The sequence below is a fragment of the Chaetodon auriga genome, chromosome 21 (assembly GCF_051107435.1).
Source record: "Chaetodon auriga isolate fChaAug3 chromosome 21, fChaAug3.hap1, whole genome shotgun sequence".
Lineage (NCBI taxonomy): Eukaryota > Metazoa > Chordata > Actinopteri > Chaetodontiformes > Chaetodontidae > Chaetodon > Chaetodon auriga.
Window position 1 is genome coordinate 6,220,851 of NC_135094.1, and position 17,455 is coordinate 6,238,305.

General features: G+C 45.0%; 3 protein-coding genes across 3 annotated transcripts in view; all 3 read right to left on the reverse strand.

Moving 5' to 3' along the window:
- Positions 1 to 569: 569 nt before the first annotated feature.
- Positions 570 to 4,275, reverse strand: LOC143339678 (uncharacterized). Its single transcript, XM_076761042.1, has 4 exons — positions 3,824 to 4,275; positions 1,743 to 1,853; positions 1,538 to 1,639; positions 570 to 1,119 (listed from the first exon to the last, which is right to left on the reverse strand). The coding sequence occupies exons 1-4, from the start codon at positions 4,013 to 4,015 to the stop codon at positions 1,024 to 1,026; spliced, it is 501 nt and encodes a 166-aa protein (XP_076617157.1). The 5' UTR covers positions 4,016 to 4,275; the 3' UTR covers positions 570 to 1,023.
- A 369-nt stretch (positions 4,276 to 4,644) lies between these two features.
- On the reverse strand, positions 4,645 to 6,876 carry LOC143339679 (uncharacterized). Its single transcript, XM_076761043.1, has 4 exons — positions 6,652 to 6,876; positions 6,342 to 6,446; positions 6,127 to 6,228; positions 4,645 to 6,013 (listed from the first exon to the last, which is right to left on the reverse strand). Exons 1-4 carry the CDS (start codon positions 6,844 to 6,846, stop codon positions 5,924 to 5,926), a joined length of 492 nt encoding a protein of 163 aa, XP_076617158.1. The 5' UTR covers positions 6,847 to 6,876; the 3' UTR covers positions 4,645 to 5,923.
- Positions 6,877 to 7,270: 394 nt separating this feature from the next.
- slc4a2b (solute carrier family 4 member 2b) overlaps positions 7,271 to 17,455 on the reverse strand; it is a 28,777-nt gene continuing 18,592 nt past the window's right edge. Inside the window, exons 7-23 of the mRNA XM_076761040.1 lie at positions 16,791 to 16,927; positions 14,976 to 15,156; positions 14,747 to 14,882; positions 14,089 to 14,290; positions 13,885 to 13,993; positions 13,603 to 13,787; positions 13,200 to 13,416; positions 12,897 to 13,103; positions 12,612 to 12,760; positions 12,328 to 12,522; positions 11,641 to 11,868; positions 11,073 to 11,162; positions 10,787 to 10,953; positions 10,305 to 10,558; positions 10,039 to 10,208; positions 9,719 to 9,892; positions 7,271 to 9,426 (exon numbers count right to left, since the gene is read on the reverse strand). Of these exons, the coding sequence (XP_076617155.1) occupies positions 9,346 to 9,426; positions 9,719 to 9,892; positions 10,039 to 10,208; positions 10,305 to 10,558; positions 10,787 to 10,953; positions 11,073 to 11,162; positions 11,641 to 11,868; positions 12,328 to 12,522; positions 12,612 to 12,760; positions 12,897 to 13,103; positions 13,200 to 13,416; positions 13,603 to 13,787; positions 13,885 to 13,993; positions 14,089 to 14,290; positions 14,747 to 14,882; positions 14,976 to 15,156; positions 16,791 to 16,927 (2,882 nt within the window). The 3' untranslated portion in view covers positions 7,271 to 9,345. The remainder of the gene's footprint in view (positions 9,427 to 9,718; positions 9,893 to 10,038; positions 10,209 to 10,304; positions 10,559 to 10,786; positions 10,954 to 11,072; positions 11,163 to 11,640; positions 11,869 to 12,327; positions 12,523 to 12,611; positions 12,761 to 12,896; positions 13,104 to 13,199; positions 13,417 to 13,602; positions 13,788 to 13,884; positions 13,994 to 14,088; positions 14,291 to 14,746; positions 14,883 to 14,975; positions 15,157 to 16,790; positions 16,928 to 17,455) is intronic.

Sequence of the window (17,455 nt, forward strand, 5' to 3'; positions counted from 1 at the left end):
TTTGGTGTGGTTGGTGTTTTGGAGCTTGGTTTAATCAATAGTATATGATGGTGAAAGCATCTGTATTCAATCTTAATCTGAAAGGTAACCAGCAACTATGGCAGTGAAATAAATAAAGTTGAGTACAAGTATGAAAAAGAGCTGCTTACATGCAGTCATAGTGACGCTGAAGTGCATTAAGAGAGGCAAATGTGTGTGTTATATTTCTCACATATTATTTATAGCTTGACAAAATTTAATGATTCAATCGGAAGCCATCCAAAATCAGATATGAAATGAATGAGACTCTTCCTGGGCTGTACTTGAGCTGCTCGGGCTTGTTCAGGTGTCAACAATGCTGTAAAAGAGCAACATGTTGACACAGCTTTACAGTGGAAAGTAATTCACAGGCTCTCATTTCTCATGTCAACTTGCCAAACATATCAGAGATTTTCCGTGTAAGAGGATGCCAGTTACGCTATCACGAAAGTGATAACGGTAATCTTAACCACTTTGGTGTCTTTGACTGATGCCAAAGAGTTTGAGGTTACTGCACGTATTGTCATCACGCCAACATGCTCCATGCTGAAGGCCAGTACTGGATGAGGTTGAGCGGGGTTGTAGGGGCGGATATGCATAATTGTTGATTAAGCCAATAAGGAGTCCGGATCTCTGAAGTCTGCACACAACACAGAAAAACGTTAGCACATTTCTTTTTCTTCCTTTTTTTTTTTTATTACATCTGGAATAGAGTGAGTTTATGAGCAAAGAGTGAGCTAATTTCTCATGGCAGGCGCACACTTAAAGGTCAAACCAACAGCATTTGATGAGAGAATTAATGTGGGCAAACATAGCAAAGAGACAATTTGAATCTGGACATTTGACTTTTTTTTTTATTTTTCTACAATAACTGGCACCTAGATGAGAAATCTTGAGGAAGTGACGATGAGAGATGGCATGTCAAAGTTATCATACTCCAGTGAAATAAGCATGCAACAGGTTAAGTGCAGATTTTTTGGCTACATGTTGTGAAGCAAGTCATATTTATTTATTTTTAGCTACAGACACAGCCAGCAGTGTCGGAGCTCCACTGTTGTAACTCATTTTCCTGCAGTGCTCCGTCCTGGTCGTCCTCATTTCCTGAAAAAAGAGAGGAGTGATGGATGTGTTAAAAGAGTACTCCACTGGTTTAGCATTGCTATCCAAAACACATGCTTCCTTGTCAAAACCTGGTGCGTACATCAGTCACAATGCAACATGACCATGGACTAGCGTGCAGACTGATTTTTAATTTGTTATGGTAATTCATGCATATTAACAGTTGCAGGAGATTTGAGTATATTGAAGGTTTTTAAAAAGTCATTTGAAAAATAAGGCCGGAAGCATTAAGGATATTGGAAACAACCTCAGCCACAATCATTTTTGGTGGAGAAGAGTTGTGTGATGTGTTTTAATCTTGGAGGAACATTTTGAAAGATTTAATTATCACATAAAAACCTGATTCTAACAGGTAACACAGATAACAGGTGATAACAGGGCAGGACGTGAATGAGGATACCTCTGTGAGCCTTGGTTTCTGGATGCAGTGAACGTACGGCCTGGGGCTCAGTTCTATCAGGTCATCTGCTGTCTTGTAGCAAACGGCACAGTCCATCAGTGGCTGTGGAGCAATCGAAAGCATAAAAAAGCATAAGGATGCTGCTTCTGTTTGAATCTTGCACCTAGATTTAAAACGAATGCTTCTCCTTTTGATATTTACTCACTCTGTCATTCCTGAAGGGGCATCTCTGGGGGTCTGACTCAGTTGTTCCTTTGGCGCACCTGGTGGGTTTCAGGTAAAAGTGGTGGTAGAGGTATCTCACCCTGAATCCAGACTGCAAGACAGCAGAGGGGCATTTTAATACAAGCTACAAAACAGCAAAGTAAAGCCTGTGGCAATCTTCTTTTCAGTCATTTTCACATGTGGAAGCAAGATTTGGTTTGGCTTAAAATGATTAGGTTGTAAAGACAGGTGCGGAAGTACTCATTGTGCAGACGGGTCCATCTCAGAATCATATGATTATATCACTGGATTATAATAGTGATGCATTAATGTGTGCATCATTTCAATGCTGCAGCAGGTAAAAGCTGCTGCTGGGCAGCTTAACCTAGAATAATATGATTTTATTATTGAGTTCTATGTATTTTTTAATAATCAAATCAACAATGTAGCTTGTAAAAAGTACAATATTAGCCTCCAAAATGCAGCAGACTAGAAGTACAAAGAAGCATGAGTACGGTTCTTGAGTAAATGTACTGAGCTATATTCCACCACTGCATAAAGGCTGGAAACAGGAGATTTTGTTGCCCTGAAATAACATCCGTTGACTTCCTGCTTGGTGCTTTGGGGAACCCGCTGAATCAACTGATGGCGTTGTTATTCTTGAGAGGACAGTGTCGGAAAGTCAGATGGTCACCAAAGTACAGCTGAACCCTTCGGCGTTATTCCATACACCTCATCAAATACATGGTCCCTGTTTTCTGCACTTGGTGAACTTTGTTTTTTTTTTGCAGCTTGAAGATGTATCTGCGTTCTGTGGATTGTGGGGTGTGGCACCCATATCCTGTTCAAGCAAACATCCAATGACAAAAACACAGAAATTCTAGGTCCCCCTATATGCAACAAGGATCTGCCCTGTCTTGTTGTTTTGGCTTTAATGACGACTCTTGTCTTGTCTTGTAAAGGCTGCAAAGCTACCAGTTGTTTTGCCTTTAAATGCGTCATATTTTACAGCTGTTTTGTTAGCATTCAACAACGACAACTCCGATGAGTCTTAAGTCCACTGTCAAAGCCTCATAAGCTTTTCAGAAAGACAGATGAAAGAAAAAATAAAAAGTTGTTATGTCACTAGATTTCTGGGGAATGAAATCGAAACTTTTAAACCTCTCCCTGCGTTTTGGATCCAACAGTCCACACAGCTGCCTCGCACAGCTGGAAGCTCATTGCTGATGATTCAACAGTTAAACTATTGAACGATTAGACCCTTTTAATGTAAACCAAATGCACAGAGCAGGCAAAAATACCATAAAGCTGCACAACATTTCTTCCCTGAAGAGTTTATCTTGTCCGTCAGGGTGCCTGGTTTAGATTCTTGATGGGTTCTGCTTTGGATATCAGCTCATATTTGTCTTAATTGCTTAATAAATGATACTATAACTCTTGAGGGAGCTGAGGAGCGCTGATAAACAGATGTCTCACATTTCACTGATGGATTTTCTCCAAGCCAACAACTGAAACCATTCAGTATGAAAAGGATAAACTCTGCCAGCTCATACCGATAAATGAGAGTATCAGAGTGGAGGATGATGGGAATGTGTGCAACTTTTTCTTTAATCCTTAGACGGAGTCTTTCCAGCAGAGACACGCCTTACCTTTTATCAAAACCAAACCCCTGAGAAAAACATGAACAAGAATAACAAGTACAACAAGTATGAGCTAGAATTCCCTGAAGGCAGAGAGAGAGAGAGAGAGAGAGAGAGAGAGTCAAACCCTTCCTGCAGATCCACAGAGGAAAGAGAACTGAAAGCAGGATGAATCTGAAGCAGATGTTTCTTACTTATTTATTCTGTTTAAACGTGTAGTTTTAATTGAATATATTCATTATCTGCTGAGGACTTTCAGGAGAACATTTGGTTAAGATCTGCCACATTGTCACTCCATATTAACTTTAACTGAAGCTGCAATAAATGTTTGAAAAAGTTCTCACAAATAAAATATAATAAGCAGAGATACACGCATTAATCCTCCAGGCTGTGAATTTGATCAAAGAAAAACTAAAATCATGAACTCAGACACCAGGTTTACCTCAATTTCTGACTTCTCCAGACTTCTCAAGAAGCGAAAATGGTGGTGCACCCCAGTGTGAGAGCTGAGTTGCTCTAACGCCAGATCCACTCCTTTCTTGTAGCTGTCAGGCAGCTCATTATAGGGGTCCTGGGCCTCGGCAGAGTACAGCACAGCTCCAGCACAAACCAGCAGCACCAACGCAGCAGCCATCTTCCTCCGAGTGTTGTGAGGAGAGCAGCTCGGCTCAGAGGGTAAACACCCTCCTCTCTCTGCGGGATCAATACATCACATCCAAAACAAGTCCTATTATGGCTGTGTGAGTAAGAAGAGAAACTAAACACGCTGGCCATCCAGAGGCCTGCTTATCTCAGAGTTCCCGTCATGAGCAGATTAAATCTTAAAAAAGCACACTCTCAACAGGGAGTTTCCACAGAAAAAAATTGCATGCCAGAAGAGGAATTACGCTCCTGTCCCTAAACGTTATTACAATGGAGCCCAACATGCCATGAAAAGTGTTTGGCCCGGGGATAAAGATGAAGGTCAGGGGTGATCAGTGGGCGAATGAACTCCTCTGGCTCTGCTTGTTGATGCATGAACAAAGTGGGTCACTTCTTGGAAGTGAGGTTTTTCTTTGTACACAGTTAACGAGTATTCCTGTCCTACATTGGACATTCCAAGTAAAAGTTCAGAAGTATAATCGGCAAAATGCAGCAAAAAAGTATTAAAATAAAAGTACTTGTTCTGCAGAAATTCCTAAACTAGGGTCAGACCCCTTCCAACGAGTTACAGAAATTAACCAGGAAATTTGACTGTCAGATAAACGCAGTGGAGTAAAACTGTTGAGAAGTTTACAACCTTTTATCTTGTGACCCCTTAAAATGAGACAGTGGTTACTTGTGGCCTCCCAGTACAGGTTACCGTCTTTCTGTGGTTATAAATTATGAGGATTCTAACCAAATATGGATTTTTCTTTCACAAATTTGTTCAATTTTAGGGATTTCTAGGTGCCAGAGGAGACAAAAGAATCCAGCGTTTCAAACAAGAAACAGTAAAAATGAAGGACAGAATTATTTTCTCTTCTGGTTTCAGGCTTTTTACAGCATCTTGGAACCAGGCTGCAGGAATTTGCTCCCATTAAGCCACAGGAGCGTTAATGAGGTCAGTCACTGATGTTGGGTGATAAGGCCTGGCTCACAGTCCACGTTCCACTTCGTCCAAAAGATCTTGGATGGGGTTGGGGTCACAGCTTTGTGCGAGCCAGCCAAGCTTGTCCACACCAGTCTGGTGAAATCGGTTATTTCTGGAGCTGTCTTTGTGTACAGGGGGCATTGTCATGTTGAAACAGGAAAGGCACTTCCCCAAACTGTGTCAATGAAGTTGAAAGCACGCTATTGTGTAATATCACCGTATGATGCAGCATTAAGATGTTTATCTATCATGAGATCTGGCTCAACCCATGAAAAACAAAAACAAGCTCCTTGAAGACAGGACCGAAAGATTAGGTGACAACACAGGAGCAACCTTGGTTGATATTTGTCCAAAAAAAAGTGCAGTTAATCAAATTAGATAGAACAAATTGAAGTCTGGTGATATTCTGTCTTTTTTTTTACTGTGAACAATCTGATAAAAGACCAAAAACCATCACTGAATTGATCCTACTGACACGTACTGTCTGTGTAGCTCGATATATCTTATTCTGCTGATAGAGCTCCGGCAGAGAGATTAACTAACACATTGATCGTTTTGGTCTTTTTACAGGATTATTAGCAATAAGAGAAATAAAGAATATCAGCAGCCGTATTCGTTAAAATACTGAGTCAGATTAGATCAAAGCTCATTCAGTACATACAGTGTAACACACATTTTTTTTTTCAAAATTTAGTCACAATTTTGTTAAACAAAGTCAACGTTCAAACTCACACAAATTGCTGAAGATGGGACACAAAAATCTCAGATGTACTACAAATTGAACACACTACACAAAGAATACTCAGCAGGCTGTGTGCACTTTAGCAGTAATGAGGGAATCTGCTTCAGCTGAATAGTTAGAATAAAGAAGTGTCAAAAAGAAATGCTGAGAGGTGTCACAAGGGATGCTAAATGATGTCATCCAGGTATTCAGTCGTTCCCTGTTGATGCCAGAAGAGTCGGGGCTCCGTTGCTGTAGGCCATTCGGTTGCAGTGGTCGACTCTGGTTGTCTTCATCTCCTGCCATTCAGAAAAAGTGAAGATCAATGGAAAACGACCTCACGAAGCGTTCTGATTTTGCAGCACAGTTTTGCCACTGACAGTCAGAGCGACCCCCCGGTGGACAGACTAACCTGCGTGAGGGTCGTCTTGTGGACGCAGTGAACGTACGGTTTGGGCTCCTGTTCAATTTCGTCTCGAAATGTTTTGTAGCAGACCGCACAGTCGATCAGCGGCTGCATGAACGCACACAAACAAAACAGCACACAGACAAGTCAGAGCAGGCTCTCGCCCTCCAATCCCACATTTCTGAGTTCAGTAACTCAGGCTCGAAATCAGGCAAACTTACTCTGTCGTTTCTGAACTGACACCCCGTGGAGTCCACTGTTCCTTTTGGACAATTGGTGGCTTTAAGGTAGAAGTGATGGTAGATGTATTTCACATCAAAACCAGACTGAAAGGAAGAGAAGGAGGATTAGCTCTGAACAGCTTCAAAGCACCTTAAATTTTCTTTGATACAACAACCACATTCTTTGATAATTGTAGCTTTTCCAGAGGACTTTACTCACAGTAAATCCAGGAAATTACTGAGTAATGAGCCACAACACCAGAAAAAAAGTTGAACACTGATTATGAAAAGCAGACATGCTGGAAACTACCTGAATGTCTGACAGCAGGACACTTCTGAGGAAGAGAAAATGGTGCTGGATTCCAGCGTGAGAGTGGAGCTTCTCCAGGGCCAGATCCACTCCTCTTTTGAAGGATTCAGAGAGTTTATTGTAGTTATTCTCCTGTGCATTGGAGGAAGAGAACAAGGCTCCAGCGCTGAACAGCAGCAGCCATAAAGCAGCCATCTTTCTCCCCGGGTCTGTTACAATGAGGGCGAGGGGGCAGTGCAATGGCCCACCCACTTTGTTGTTCTTCTGCAGAGGAAAGAAACACCCAGCCCTCTTTTTTTCATCAGTCGGAAAGCACAGAGAACCCGTTCTTTTCTGAGCGTTGACTGTGTTTATATGACAACTTTGATTCACAGCAGATTTTCACATGAGAAATGAGGCACGACAGCCTGAGAGCTCAGCGCTCGGCAAAGACAGAAAACACGACCGAACACTTCTGTATTTGCAGTACATTCGTGTATTTGCAACACATTTTTGTCTATGAAGTGCACTTGTGTATTTAAAGTACATTTCTGTATTTGAAGTACATTCTTGTATTTGAAGTACACTTATTTTCAGTTTTCTTACATATATAGGAACCACACCAGAACAGCAGCCAGGATAAATAGAAAATAACTTTTTATTTGTCATCAATATTTCAACCATAATGTTCAAGGGAACATCAGCAATAGCCTCTCAGACTTTTTATTGCTTTTGAAATGGAACGACATATCGTATCAGCGTTTCACGACTTTGACAGATACTTTGGCATACACAGATTACGTTCACTCCATCCACAGGCACAAAAAGCAAACACAAAAACTGACACTGGACTCCGCTGCCTTCTTCTCATTAAAATCCCCTTCAATGTCCACCTCCAAGGTTCTGTGACATAATCCAAATAAATCTTCAAAAACAGCAATAATGCCTCATATTGCAACAGATAAATAATGGAGAGATGTTCGATTTATGAGTGTCTCCAAAGTGCAAACTATTATAACACGTGTGTCATCCTTACAAACACGACAGACACCTGCAGCTGATCATTTCATGGTCCCACAGGCACTTGAGATTTTGTGCACCATTGTGACACCAAACAGGCACAAGATCACAGCGACAGTCAGGCTGAGACGGGCCGGTTCAGAGGGAGGAGTAGTGTCTGAAATACACACTCGAGAGTAACAGAGGACCGAAAATTTAAGTTATTTGACACAGTCAAAGCTTTAACCAATCCATGTCACACTGATACAACATGACACAAAACAGAACAAAATACATATATATGTTTCTTAAAATCCTTCCCTCTCAGCGATGCATGAATATTGAGATTGTCTACACGGCTTGTGTGGAAATTTGGTCGACCAAGTTCCCATGAGCGTGAATGAAATGTTAAAACAATCGGACGATGCCAAAAAAAAAAAAAAAAAAGGAAGAAGCAAAATTCGGATAAAACAAGGAATGTTCTACTGTGAAGTTTTGTTAATTTCAGCTACCAACAATGTTAGATGTGAGATGTCTGAGCTGCAGCTTATTGTTCTGATTAGAAAACTATTTACACGAGACATTTGGCACTTTGACCATTAAATTACAGTGATTCCCATAAATCAGCCACACCAAGTGACGCCTCCAAACAAAGTCTTCGTCGCTACGTTAGTGCTCTAAACAACGTGTGTGGAGACATTTAGAGTATATTTGTGTTAATGTTCTACTACAAAATGTGCCATGATGACAAACGCGCTCTCATGGCATTAGTGTGATGAGAAATTGCATTTTTATGTACTGTTGTTGTTGTTTTTTTTGGTACGCCATCATCAAAGATCTCCTTCAGCCTCCCTCCCCGTCTGGTGATTTTAATTCAGATACAAAATTCGACATCTACCATCTAAACTGCTGCATTTGAGAACGAAACAAAGCATGATTAATGAAGGACAGGCTAAAAAATCAATCACAGAGAGTCACTGAAGAAGCAGCCCAAGCAACACTGATATTCAGAGGACGCTAAGGAGATAAAATGATTACATAAAATACAGTCATTGTTCAGATTTGGTGTCTTAAAAAAAGTGCTACGAGCTTCGGGAGGCGGGTAAAGTGATCAGCTGTCTGAAATAAGACAGAATGAGGGAAAAAAAACACCTCTCAGTATACCTTTTTAGTTCCTTCATAAGGCGCTTGGTGAGCTTAAAACATGAAAAAAGCGACAAACTTAAACAGCAATAACTCAGCATGTTAACATAAAAGAATAAATCCCATATATCCTCCACATATTCAATGTGAATCAGAGCAACCTTTCAGGGCTAAAAATTAATCAGTCTTGCAAATCTGTCATCTACTGTAATCGCATTTCATTTTGAGCTCGAGATCACGTCATTCGATTTGGAATCTCTTGTCCCCTGAAATATGTGTTTTAAAAAACTATGAGTGAACACGCGCCATCTGTTTGATCTCGTCAGCCTGCCAACAATTCGACAACAAGCAGCTCAAAACGGTAAAGCCTGACCAAAGTAAGAAGCCACCAGACCTCCGACGTACTGCTCGTTCATGTCTCAGTGATGGTGAAGAGGGCTGGCGGTGCACAGTGATGTGGCATCAAATGGTGAGCGTGTCCGGTTTGAAGGACTCATTGGTCGGTAGGGTGACTGACAGATTCTGGTGTCAACAAAAAGGCGTTAAGTGGTGATACGAGGGCTTGCTGAGAGGTTACACGGGCATGTGCATCTCCGAGTACTCGTCGTGACAGTCGCGCTCGTCAAACTTCGGCTCTGCGTCGTCCGCATCCAGCTGGAGGAGGAAGAGGAGGAGTCAGGATTAACGGTTTGAACGTGCATTGAGTTTAAGTATAAAAACATTCTGTTACAACAGAAGAATCATTTTTAATGTTTAGTCTATTTTTTCCTACATTTCCCAGAATGCCTTAGATGTAAGCTCTTTCCTTTTTGATGCCAAAGTAGGCAGATTTACCATCGCTGTCAGTGAATTTACAGCTTTTGTTGCAGAAGAGACCAAAAAATGAAGAGAGGTGGGGGTGCAGGTGCATAAAGCGGCATATGGTGCCCTCTAGTGGTCAACTTACACATGCAATCTCTCTGACGGTGAAGATGCGGCGCAGCAGGAACATCTTGACAGGGACGGTGAGGATGAGGACGAAGGGGAAGGCCAGGGACGCCTGGGTTGACATGACAGCCCACAGGACGCCCAGACACACCAGCTGGATGCAGGTGAACAGATGCATGCGCAGCGTCCGGACCTGGAGGAAACAGGTCATTAAGAAAAACTCACCTATATGTCATATCATTGTTTGATTCAGTTAATATTCTCTGCACCTTTAACGTCCTTTACCTCCTGTCTTCCTGCGCCTTTTCAGTCTTAGTGAGGAAACAACACTGGTCTTACCTTGCGTACGTAGGTGTGGTCGGGGTGATACTTTGGTGGCATGAGCAGCAGCATCATCCGCTCCGTCAGCTGGATACCATTGAGGGACATCACGCCCATGTAGAGGAAGATACCAAACAGCACCGCCAGGGGGATCTGACGCAGCAGGTCGCCAATCACGATGGACAAACCTGAGGAGGGGAAGTAAATACTGGTTAAAATGCACATTTTTCAATGGAGTTTGGCTTCAACAACTGGAAAGAGCAGGAATGAGATTTGACACTCACCAACCATGATGGCCACCAGGAGCCCGGTCACCCTCTGCTCCTTCACCTCCTGGATGCGAGGCTTGTCTCCGGGGGCGACGGCCTTACTCATGACGGTCAGGGCGTTGACGTGGGTCACCGAGCGGACGGTCGCGGCGGCCATCCACGGCAGGCCGAACAGGGCCGAGCTGCCGCCCAGCACCACGATCAGCAGCAGGTCCAGATGGAAACCAGAACCCTTCACCAGCTTCCGCTCCTTCTTACTCACGATCAGGCTGCAGGGAGGCGGGAGGAGACGCAGACGTAAACACCAGTGTTTGGATGTGTCTCAACACACAAAACGAATACCACAAACATGTCTGTCATGGACATGATGTCCAGCTGATGTAAGACTAGCTGATCAGTAAGACCAACTTTTAGATCCTCTTCTCTCAGTTTCAGGTTGCACAGCAGAGATATTTCTGATGATATTCCCGCCTGATGTGACTTGCAGAATAACTCACGTGGTGATCTGAGTCTCCATGAAGATGAGGATGAACACCAGCAGAGCGGGCAAACAGCAGGCGAACATCATCCAGATGGGGAATTCGCCGTCCGTACCCAGAGGACTGATGATCCAGCCACGTTTGGAGGGACTCGTCACAGAGAAACCTCGAGGAACGCTCAGTTTCTGCACAGAGGAGGACGACAGGGGTGAGATGATGATGGGCTGATTTGGGAATCTTTGGCAAACATGAAGCCAAAACTCAAACTTTTACACGAGACTGAGCGGCAGCGTCTGAGTCTGACCTGTGTGTACGTGTCGTTAATGCCGTAATCCACCAGGACCATGATGAGGATGGCAATTGGGACGCCGAAATCCCCAATAATCCTGCGAAACTGAACCCCACAAGATGCGAGTTTGAGCAGAACACCCAAGAATAGTCAAAAGATGTTCAAGTCTGTGTTACTGATTACTGTTCTGGTTGTCCAAGTCACCACAAAAATGGAAACTTGACCATCTACGATTACATGACAACTAGGCAAAGTCCCATCAGCAAAGGGAGATCATGTGATACCATCAGAGGCTTCAGAGCAGCTGCTAAATGGACCTCATGGTGAGTTGTTCTGTCAACCAAAGCATTGCAGACTGCGTGTTGTAGTGGCTCAAGTGAGATTTGGTCCTAATTTTTCTCATATTTCACTGTTTGCTGCACGTTTTTGAAGATGTTTGAGTGCACTGAGTCTAAAAACATGCGTGTACCTTTGATATGCGACAACTGTAGCTTCAGGGAAGGTTAAATAAATAAATATCTGGGATAAGATTTTCAGATTAATGTTGCAGGACAGATGGTTGAAAGTGTATTCAGCTCCTCACCCTTCCGGGGAAGAACGCACTGTTCTTGAACTTGCGCAGGTAGAAAGCGATGAAAAACGTCCCGGCCATGAGGACCAGAGAGAGCAGCGCGGTGTTGGGCTCGCCGCGGACCGTCACCGTCACCGGCTGGGTGCTGTTGCTCACCACCAGCGTGATGTTTTCTGTCGAGGCGTCCCCTTCGGTGCTGTTGTCCACGGAGCAGCGTTTCAGTGGGTGCTCCTTGAAAATCTGCCCGGCGACACAAGAGGGCTCAAAATCAATGCACAATATTTCACAACAGAACACACACACACGAATAAGCACATGTGTGCACCCACTGCGATTACTCTCCTCGGAGGGATTAGCGTTTATCACTCTTTTAGGTAGCACAACTACACTTTCTGGAAAATGAGATTATCCCGCAGCCAAACGCCTTTCAAGTTTGTGCCATACAACCCTAAAAATAGCAAACCTTCAAAAATATAAGCCTGGATAATAGTTAAACTCTTAATCCATTTAACTTTCAAGGCCAATCAATCTCAAAAGATTTCAGGTGCGCTTGCTAGAAAAACATACTCATTTCGACCCCGAGGTTTGACTACTGTCCAAAGATCAGTCTGTTCGGTTTAGCGTCAGCGACACGAACCCGCTGCGTGCCAACAAAAACTTTTTGTAATCAGGAGTTGGTATTTCAGGTCTCAGGTGTACCCTGCCGAGCTTGATGAAGGTCTCGCAGATGAAGATGAGGGAGATGAGGAAGGAGAAGATCTCCTGGGTGAAGCGGGAGACGAAGCGGACCAGGAAGCTCCCCTCGAAGGCCACCGTGACGATCACGATGATGATGAGCCAGAACCCGATCCAGACGCGGCCCGTCAGGTACTCCATGTCGTTGGCTTTGCAGAACTGTGAGGACACACAGCAAAGAAACTCTGAAAATGTTCAGTTCCCACTGTCAGTTTTTAGTGAGCAGATTCCTCTTTATCAACACTTACAGTGTAAAAGGCTTCTTCAAAGACCAGCAGGGGTCCGGAGAAGCCCACAACGAGTAGCGGCTGCGCTCCGAGCAAGCAGAAGATCACACCCTGCACCGCTGTCGACACGATTAGCTCTGAAACACCGATCAGACCGTCTGTCTTCTCACCTAGCAACAGACAAACATGGCAAGTTAAGTCCACGAAGTTTAAAGGTTCGTCAGCGCGGGAAAGGGATTTGACATGTGAGACGATGAGACGTGAATCCACAGTAACTCCATTCCTGCTTTCCCATGTGCAACTCACCCAGGAGGCCTCCGAATGTTATGGCTGGAGAGAGGGCAGCGAAGTAGATAAAGATGACAGCAGCCATGCACTGACTGTTCAGGGCGTCCTTGAAGTCGCTGACGTACTTTGGATAACGGCGCCGCACGTCTCGTATCAGCCCACCGAAGGGTCGTCCCGTGCGCTCTAGAGGGTCGTCTGACTTTTTCGAAGGTGTGAGGAGGGCCTCTGTGTGACGGGAGAGAGCAAGTTAGTAATTACAGTGACAGGAAGTGACACAACAGCAACTGATGGGTGACGTGAAGCATACGTGGACACGCTCACCTTTTTCTTCAAGGCTTTTCGGCTCCTTGGCCAACAGTTTGACCTCCTGCTCCTCCCTCTTACGCAGCATCTCCCTCTGAAAGCGAGCGACCGAGCGCAGCAGCTCATCGCCGCCCATCTCTGAGGGAGGCAGCACGATGCTGCAGTCCAGGAAGCTGTTGATGGCGTTCAGCAGGTCCTGTCTGTCGTCTGCCAGGTAGGCTGCCTCATGGAATTGCTGGAAGGCGATTTGGATTTAAACAGGAGGACCTTTTCTATGTTTCTCTTCTAAACTACTGTTGTGTGTCTCTTGTGATGAGACATGAGGACAATGGATCATTTTGGCATAAGTTTTAGGACTGTAAACACAAAATGATAGATGTAGACTGATGAACTGTAATCCAGACACAAACACCTCGCTCACCTTGTCAGACATGAGTGTGGAGATGGAGCGTCCTATCTGGTGATAGTCCATGCTGGTGGTGGGGGGTCCGAGCAGAACGAAGAGAAACCTGACCGGCACGGGGACCTCAAGGACGGACTCCAGCTCCACCGCCTCCTGCAGCCGCACAAACGCCATGGTGGGCTGCTCCAGGAAGTCCACGCTGCCTGGAAGACGGCCAGACGTAACAGTCAACACGCATGGCGCAAGGTATTTAAAGCCAAGCGTGTGTGGTTGTCAAGGCTTTAGGGGGAGATAACTTACCCACGAGGACAACAGTGGCCTCAGCATTTTCAGGAATCTTCTCCAGCAGCTTCAGCTCGTGCTTGGATTTGGAGCGATGCATGCCGGGCACCAATATTGGCTCCTTCTGCTGAAAATGGAAAACAATAAAGGAAGGGAAATCAGGGTAATGCAGAAAAATAGCATATGAGACTTTTGGGGAGGACACTTCAGCACGAGCCTCACCTGCACCTCGTTCTTCTCCATGTCGATGCGTGTGTCGGCCTCCCCCGTGGCATGGACGGTCCCCATGAGCGGGTCGGTCACCGATGGTTCTGGCTGATGGGTGTGATTGGCACTGTGGTGATGCGTTATCAGACTGCCCAGGCTGGCTGCAGAGATGTTCCTGGGGAAAGGGCTACTGTGCTCCTTCTCATCGCTCGGGTGACTAGGGGAGGCAGGGAGAGGCAGAGAGAGGGTGAGCAGGAGGAAGAGAGGCAGTGACCAGGCATGAAGCCACCTAAGTAGCAGGAGGTTTGCAACAGTGGGAGTAAAGACGGTTTAATTGCTGCATGTCCTAACACAAGCCAACATTAATTGCCAACAGTTAACAGTCTGAACTGGCTTTAGCTGTAAAATGGAGTCTGATGCCTACACACACACTGCAGTGATTAAAAGCCTTTAGAAAAAAAGGCAAAAATACCCCAAAACAATCTAAATAAAAGGGTAATAAGTAATATTTTCCTACTTGTCCTTGTTTTGGGGAGCACCGGATTTCAGAAGATGCGCAGAGAATCTCTTTTCACCTAATCTCAGATTTAACTTGAGACCTCTACAGGGGTGTTGACTCACAGGTTGCTAACCAGTAATACAGAGTATATGAGCAATAGGCGCTGCCTGTCACCTGTGTTTCAGCAGCAGGGCTCTCAGGACGTTGGCTCGGTCCTCAGCCTTGATCTGGTCAGAAATGATCATCTGCTCCACCACCTGGTGGGCGATGCCAGGCAGGGTCTTCTGGTCCAGGTCCAGCAGCACCGCACCTGTGGGCAAACAATTACCGAGCTCAGCACTCTACGAACTGCCTCACTGACTGCTCGGTCACTCTCACTGTGAAGCCGGTGTCCATCTCTTACCGTGTGAGATGGTCTTTCGGAGCTCCAGCAAGCTGCGGAAAGACAGCGAGGCCACGTGAGGCTTCCCCCAGCGGTCGGTCTCCTCCTCCACGTCCTCCTCAAACTTGATCCATCGAGCCGTCTCCTTCCACTGCATCTCCTGGTTCTTGTCCATAGTCAGCTCATTCAGCTCCACAAACACCTGGAGACAACATCACAGAGGAGCAGGTGCAGGTGAGATACGGTAGAGAACATCCACACTGTCCACACAAAACCACATGCACCTTCGCCATGTACAAGGCACTTCGTATTTAGCCAGCTGATACACTCAAACCTTTGCAAACTTCTACATGTCAACATCAGAAGACAGACTCCATGCTTACCAGACAACAAGTGTTTAATTCACACAAAAGAGAAATCTTATGTTATTACCCTAAAGGAGCATAAAAACACAGAAAAACAACCAATTACATCTTAAAAACTCAACACGAACATGTCAGAGGAGAGACCACAATCTGCTGTGCATCTCTCAGCATCAAATATCTGTTAAGTTATTAATCCAACACCATGCTGGTCAGTCATGAAGGAAAACACTCCTGAACTTCTCGTCTTGTGCCAAAATACACCTGCTGCATGCCTGTGAAATCACGCTCACACGGGTCAAACCTGACTCCGGCCGGTCACCCAGCCTCACCTTCTGGTAGTGAACCATTTGACTGAAGTCCACGTCCAGCAGGACGCCTTCTAGCCGCGAGGCGGAGCGGTACAGAACCACTGAAGACGGCTGGAGGAGCGAGACGACGCAGGAAAGGTCTCAAACACTGATACCAGCGGCACAAAGGACCGGACCCTCACTTTGACACACATACTCACAGGTGACTCTCGCTCATCACACACACACCTGACAGGGACCTGTTGTTTACTCGGGCTGCTGGGGGCTCAGGGCTGTCTGTGAGAATGTGTGCGTTAATAAAACATAGCGCTCCCTCTCTCAGGAGCTCCCAGGGTCTGGTTACCTAAGCTCCTCTCCCCCCTCCTTTTTTCCTTTCCGTGCGTGAAAGGAAAGAACTCATTCATTCATTTTTAATTGTCTCCTTCCCTCCCTGTCCCATCCACAAAAGAGACGGGGCAGTGCTACATCTGAGACAGGGAGAGGAGGGAAAACATCTCGCCGGATTTGCTACGACTTGGGGTCATTTTTGGGACAAAAACATACGACCGGAAAGTTTTTTTTGCAGCTGTCTAAAAGTCCAGCCAGTCATTTCAAAGACCAATATATTACTGCAGCAAATACAGTGATGGCTGGGCTCCATTCTGGGTTTTTAATATTGCTGAAACAAATAGTTGATTAATAGATAATTCAATCAACAAAACTGTGCCCGAAAACTGAATATTTAAGACGTCACAAAGTCTCCTTGAAAACTGCGATGGGAATTCTTCACAGTATTCTGACATTTTATAGGCTTTAAAGATTAATTCATGATTTAAAAATCATAATCTGCTGCTGTAATTTTCATATATTTCAGTCCTCAAGGACAGATTTCTTAAAATCCTGTAAAACAGTTGTCGGTTGTCGTCGTTGCTGGAAAGGAGCACTTGCAACCTTCTGATCACACCAACACAATCATGGAGAGTCTGCCCCTGTCCTTATATCAGTTATGAATCTACCAAAAACCCCTAAAAAGACAAGTGCACCTGTGACAGAGTGAATGTAGATACTGCTGAGAAACAACAGATTCAAACCAGGGACAAAGCTCATCAAACCTGGCACTGACTGACGCACGTTCTGCTTTAACGTTAGAGGATGGACGTCAAGCGAGCACTGTAACGTCTCACCTCGTGTGGGGTTCGGTCCTGCTTACGGCTGCGAGTGGTCGGCTCTTTGTGGTCCTTGCCAGTGTGCACCACTTGTCCCTTGGTGCTCTTTCTGACCAGGTGTCTGCGCACGCCGGGAACATCTTCGAAACGATGACCTGGAGAAGCAGGAGAAGAGGCGGGAAGAAGAGACAGGGTGAGATGTGCTCAAGGACAGAAGACAGAGGGGAAATAACTTTGAGCTTAAAACACCAAATGCAAATTCAATGCAAAACAAATACACACAATTCAATTAACATGAAGCAATATAGCTGGAAATGAAATCCCAGCGCAGTACATAGACAGCACGTTTGTCTTCTCTGTGCATCTGCAGCCCTCAGCATGCACACGCTGACCTTGCACCCCAAGTTCAAATCTCATCCCATCAAACCACAGAGGGACAGGCCACTTTGCTTTTGTTTCTGTGGTCCCTCAGCAGGGAGTAGAGTTACTCAGGCTGGCAGCACTTTAGGCAGTGAAAAGGACGTGGAGAGAGACGTCGGATGGCACAGATACGACACTGAGAGTAGGAACTGAGTTCAAAGATCAGTGGACTGGCTGGCAAAAAGCTCTGCTGATTCATTCAGCTTGAACACTGAAGTGAGTAAAAACATTCAGCAAAATCTCGTTTTTTTAAGGCTGCAATG

Bases quoted from the DNA above. Each gene is read 5' to 3' on its own strand.
- LOC143339679 (XM_076761043.1), bottom strand. From the start codon at position 6,846: ATGGCTGCTTTATGGCTGCTGCTGTTCAGCGCTGGAGCCTTGTTCTCT. The intron at 6,447-6,651 runs GTAGTTTCCAGC...TCTTCCTTTCAG, and splicing joins TCCTGCTGTCAGACATTCAG to TCTGGTTTTGATGTGAAATA. The intron at 6,014-6,126 runs GTTAGTCTGTCC...TCTGAATGGCAG, and splicing joins ACAAGACGACCCTCACGCAG to GAGATGAAGACAACCAGAGT.
- LOC143339678 (XM_076761042.1), bottom strand. From the start codon at position 4,015: ATGGCTGCTGCGTTGGTGCTGCTGGTTTGTGCTGGAGCTGTGCTGTAC. The intron at 1,854-3,823 runs GTAAACCTGGTG...GCTGTCTTGCAG, and splicing joins TGGAGAAGTCAGAAATTGAG to TCTGGATTCAGGGTGAGATA. The intron at 1,120-1,537 runs GTATCCTCATTC...CTCTTTTTTCAG, and splicing joins AGAAACCAAGGCTCACAGAG to GAAATGAGGACGACCAGGAC.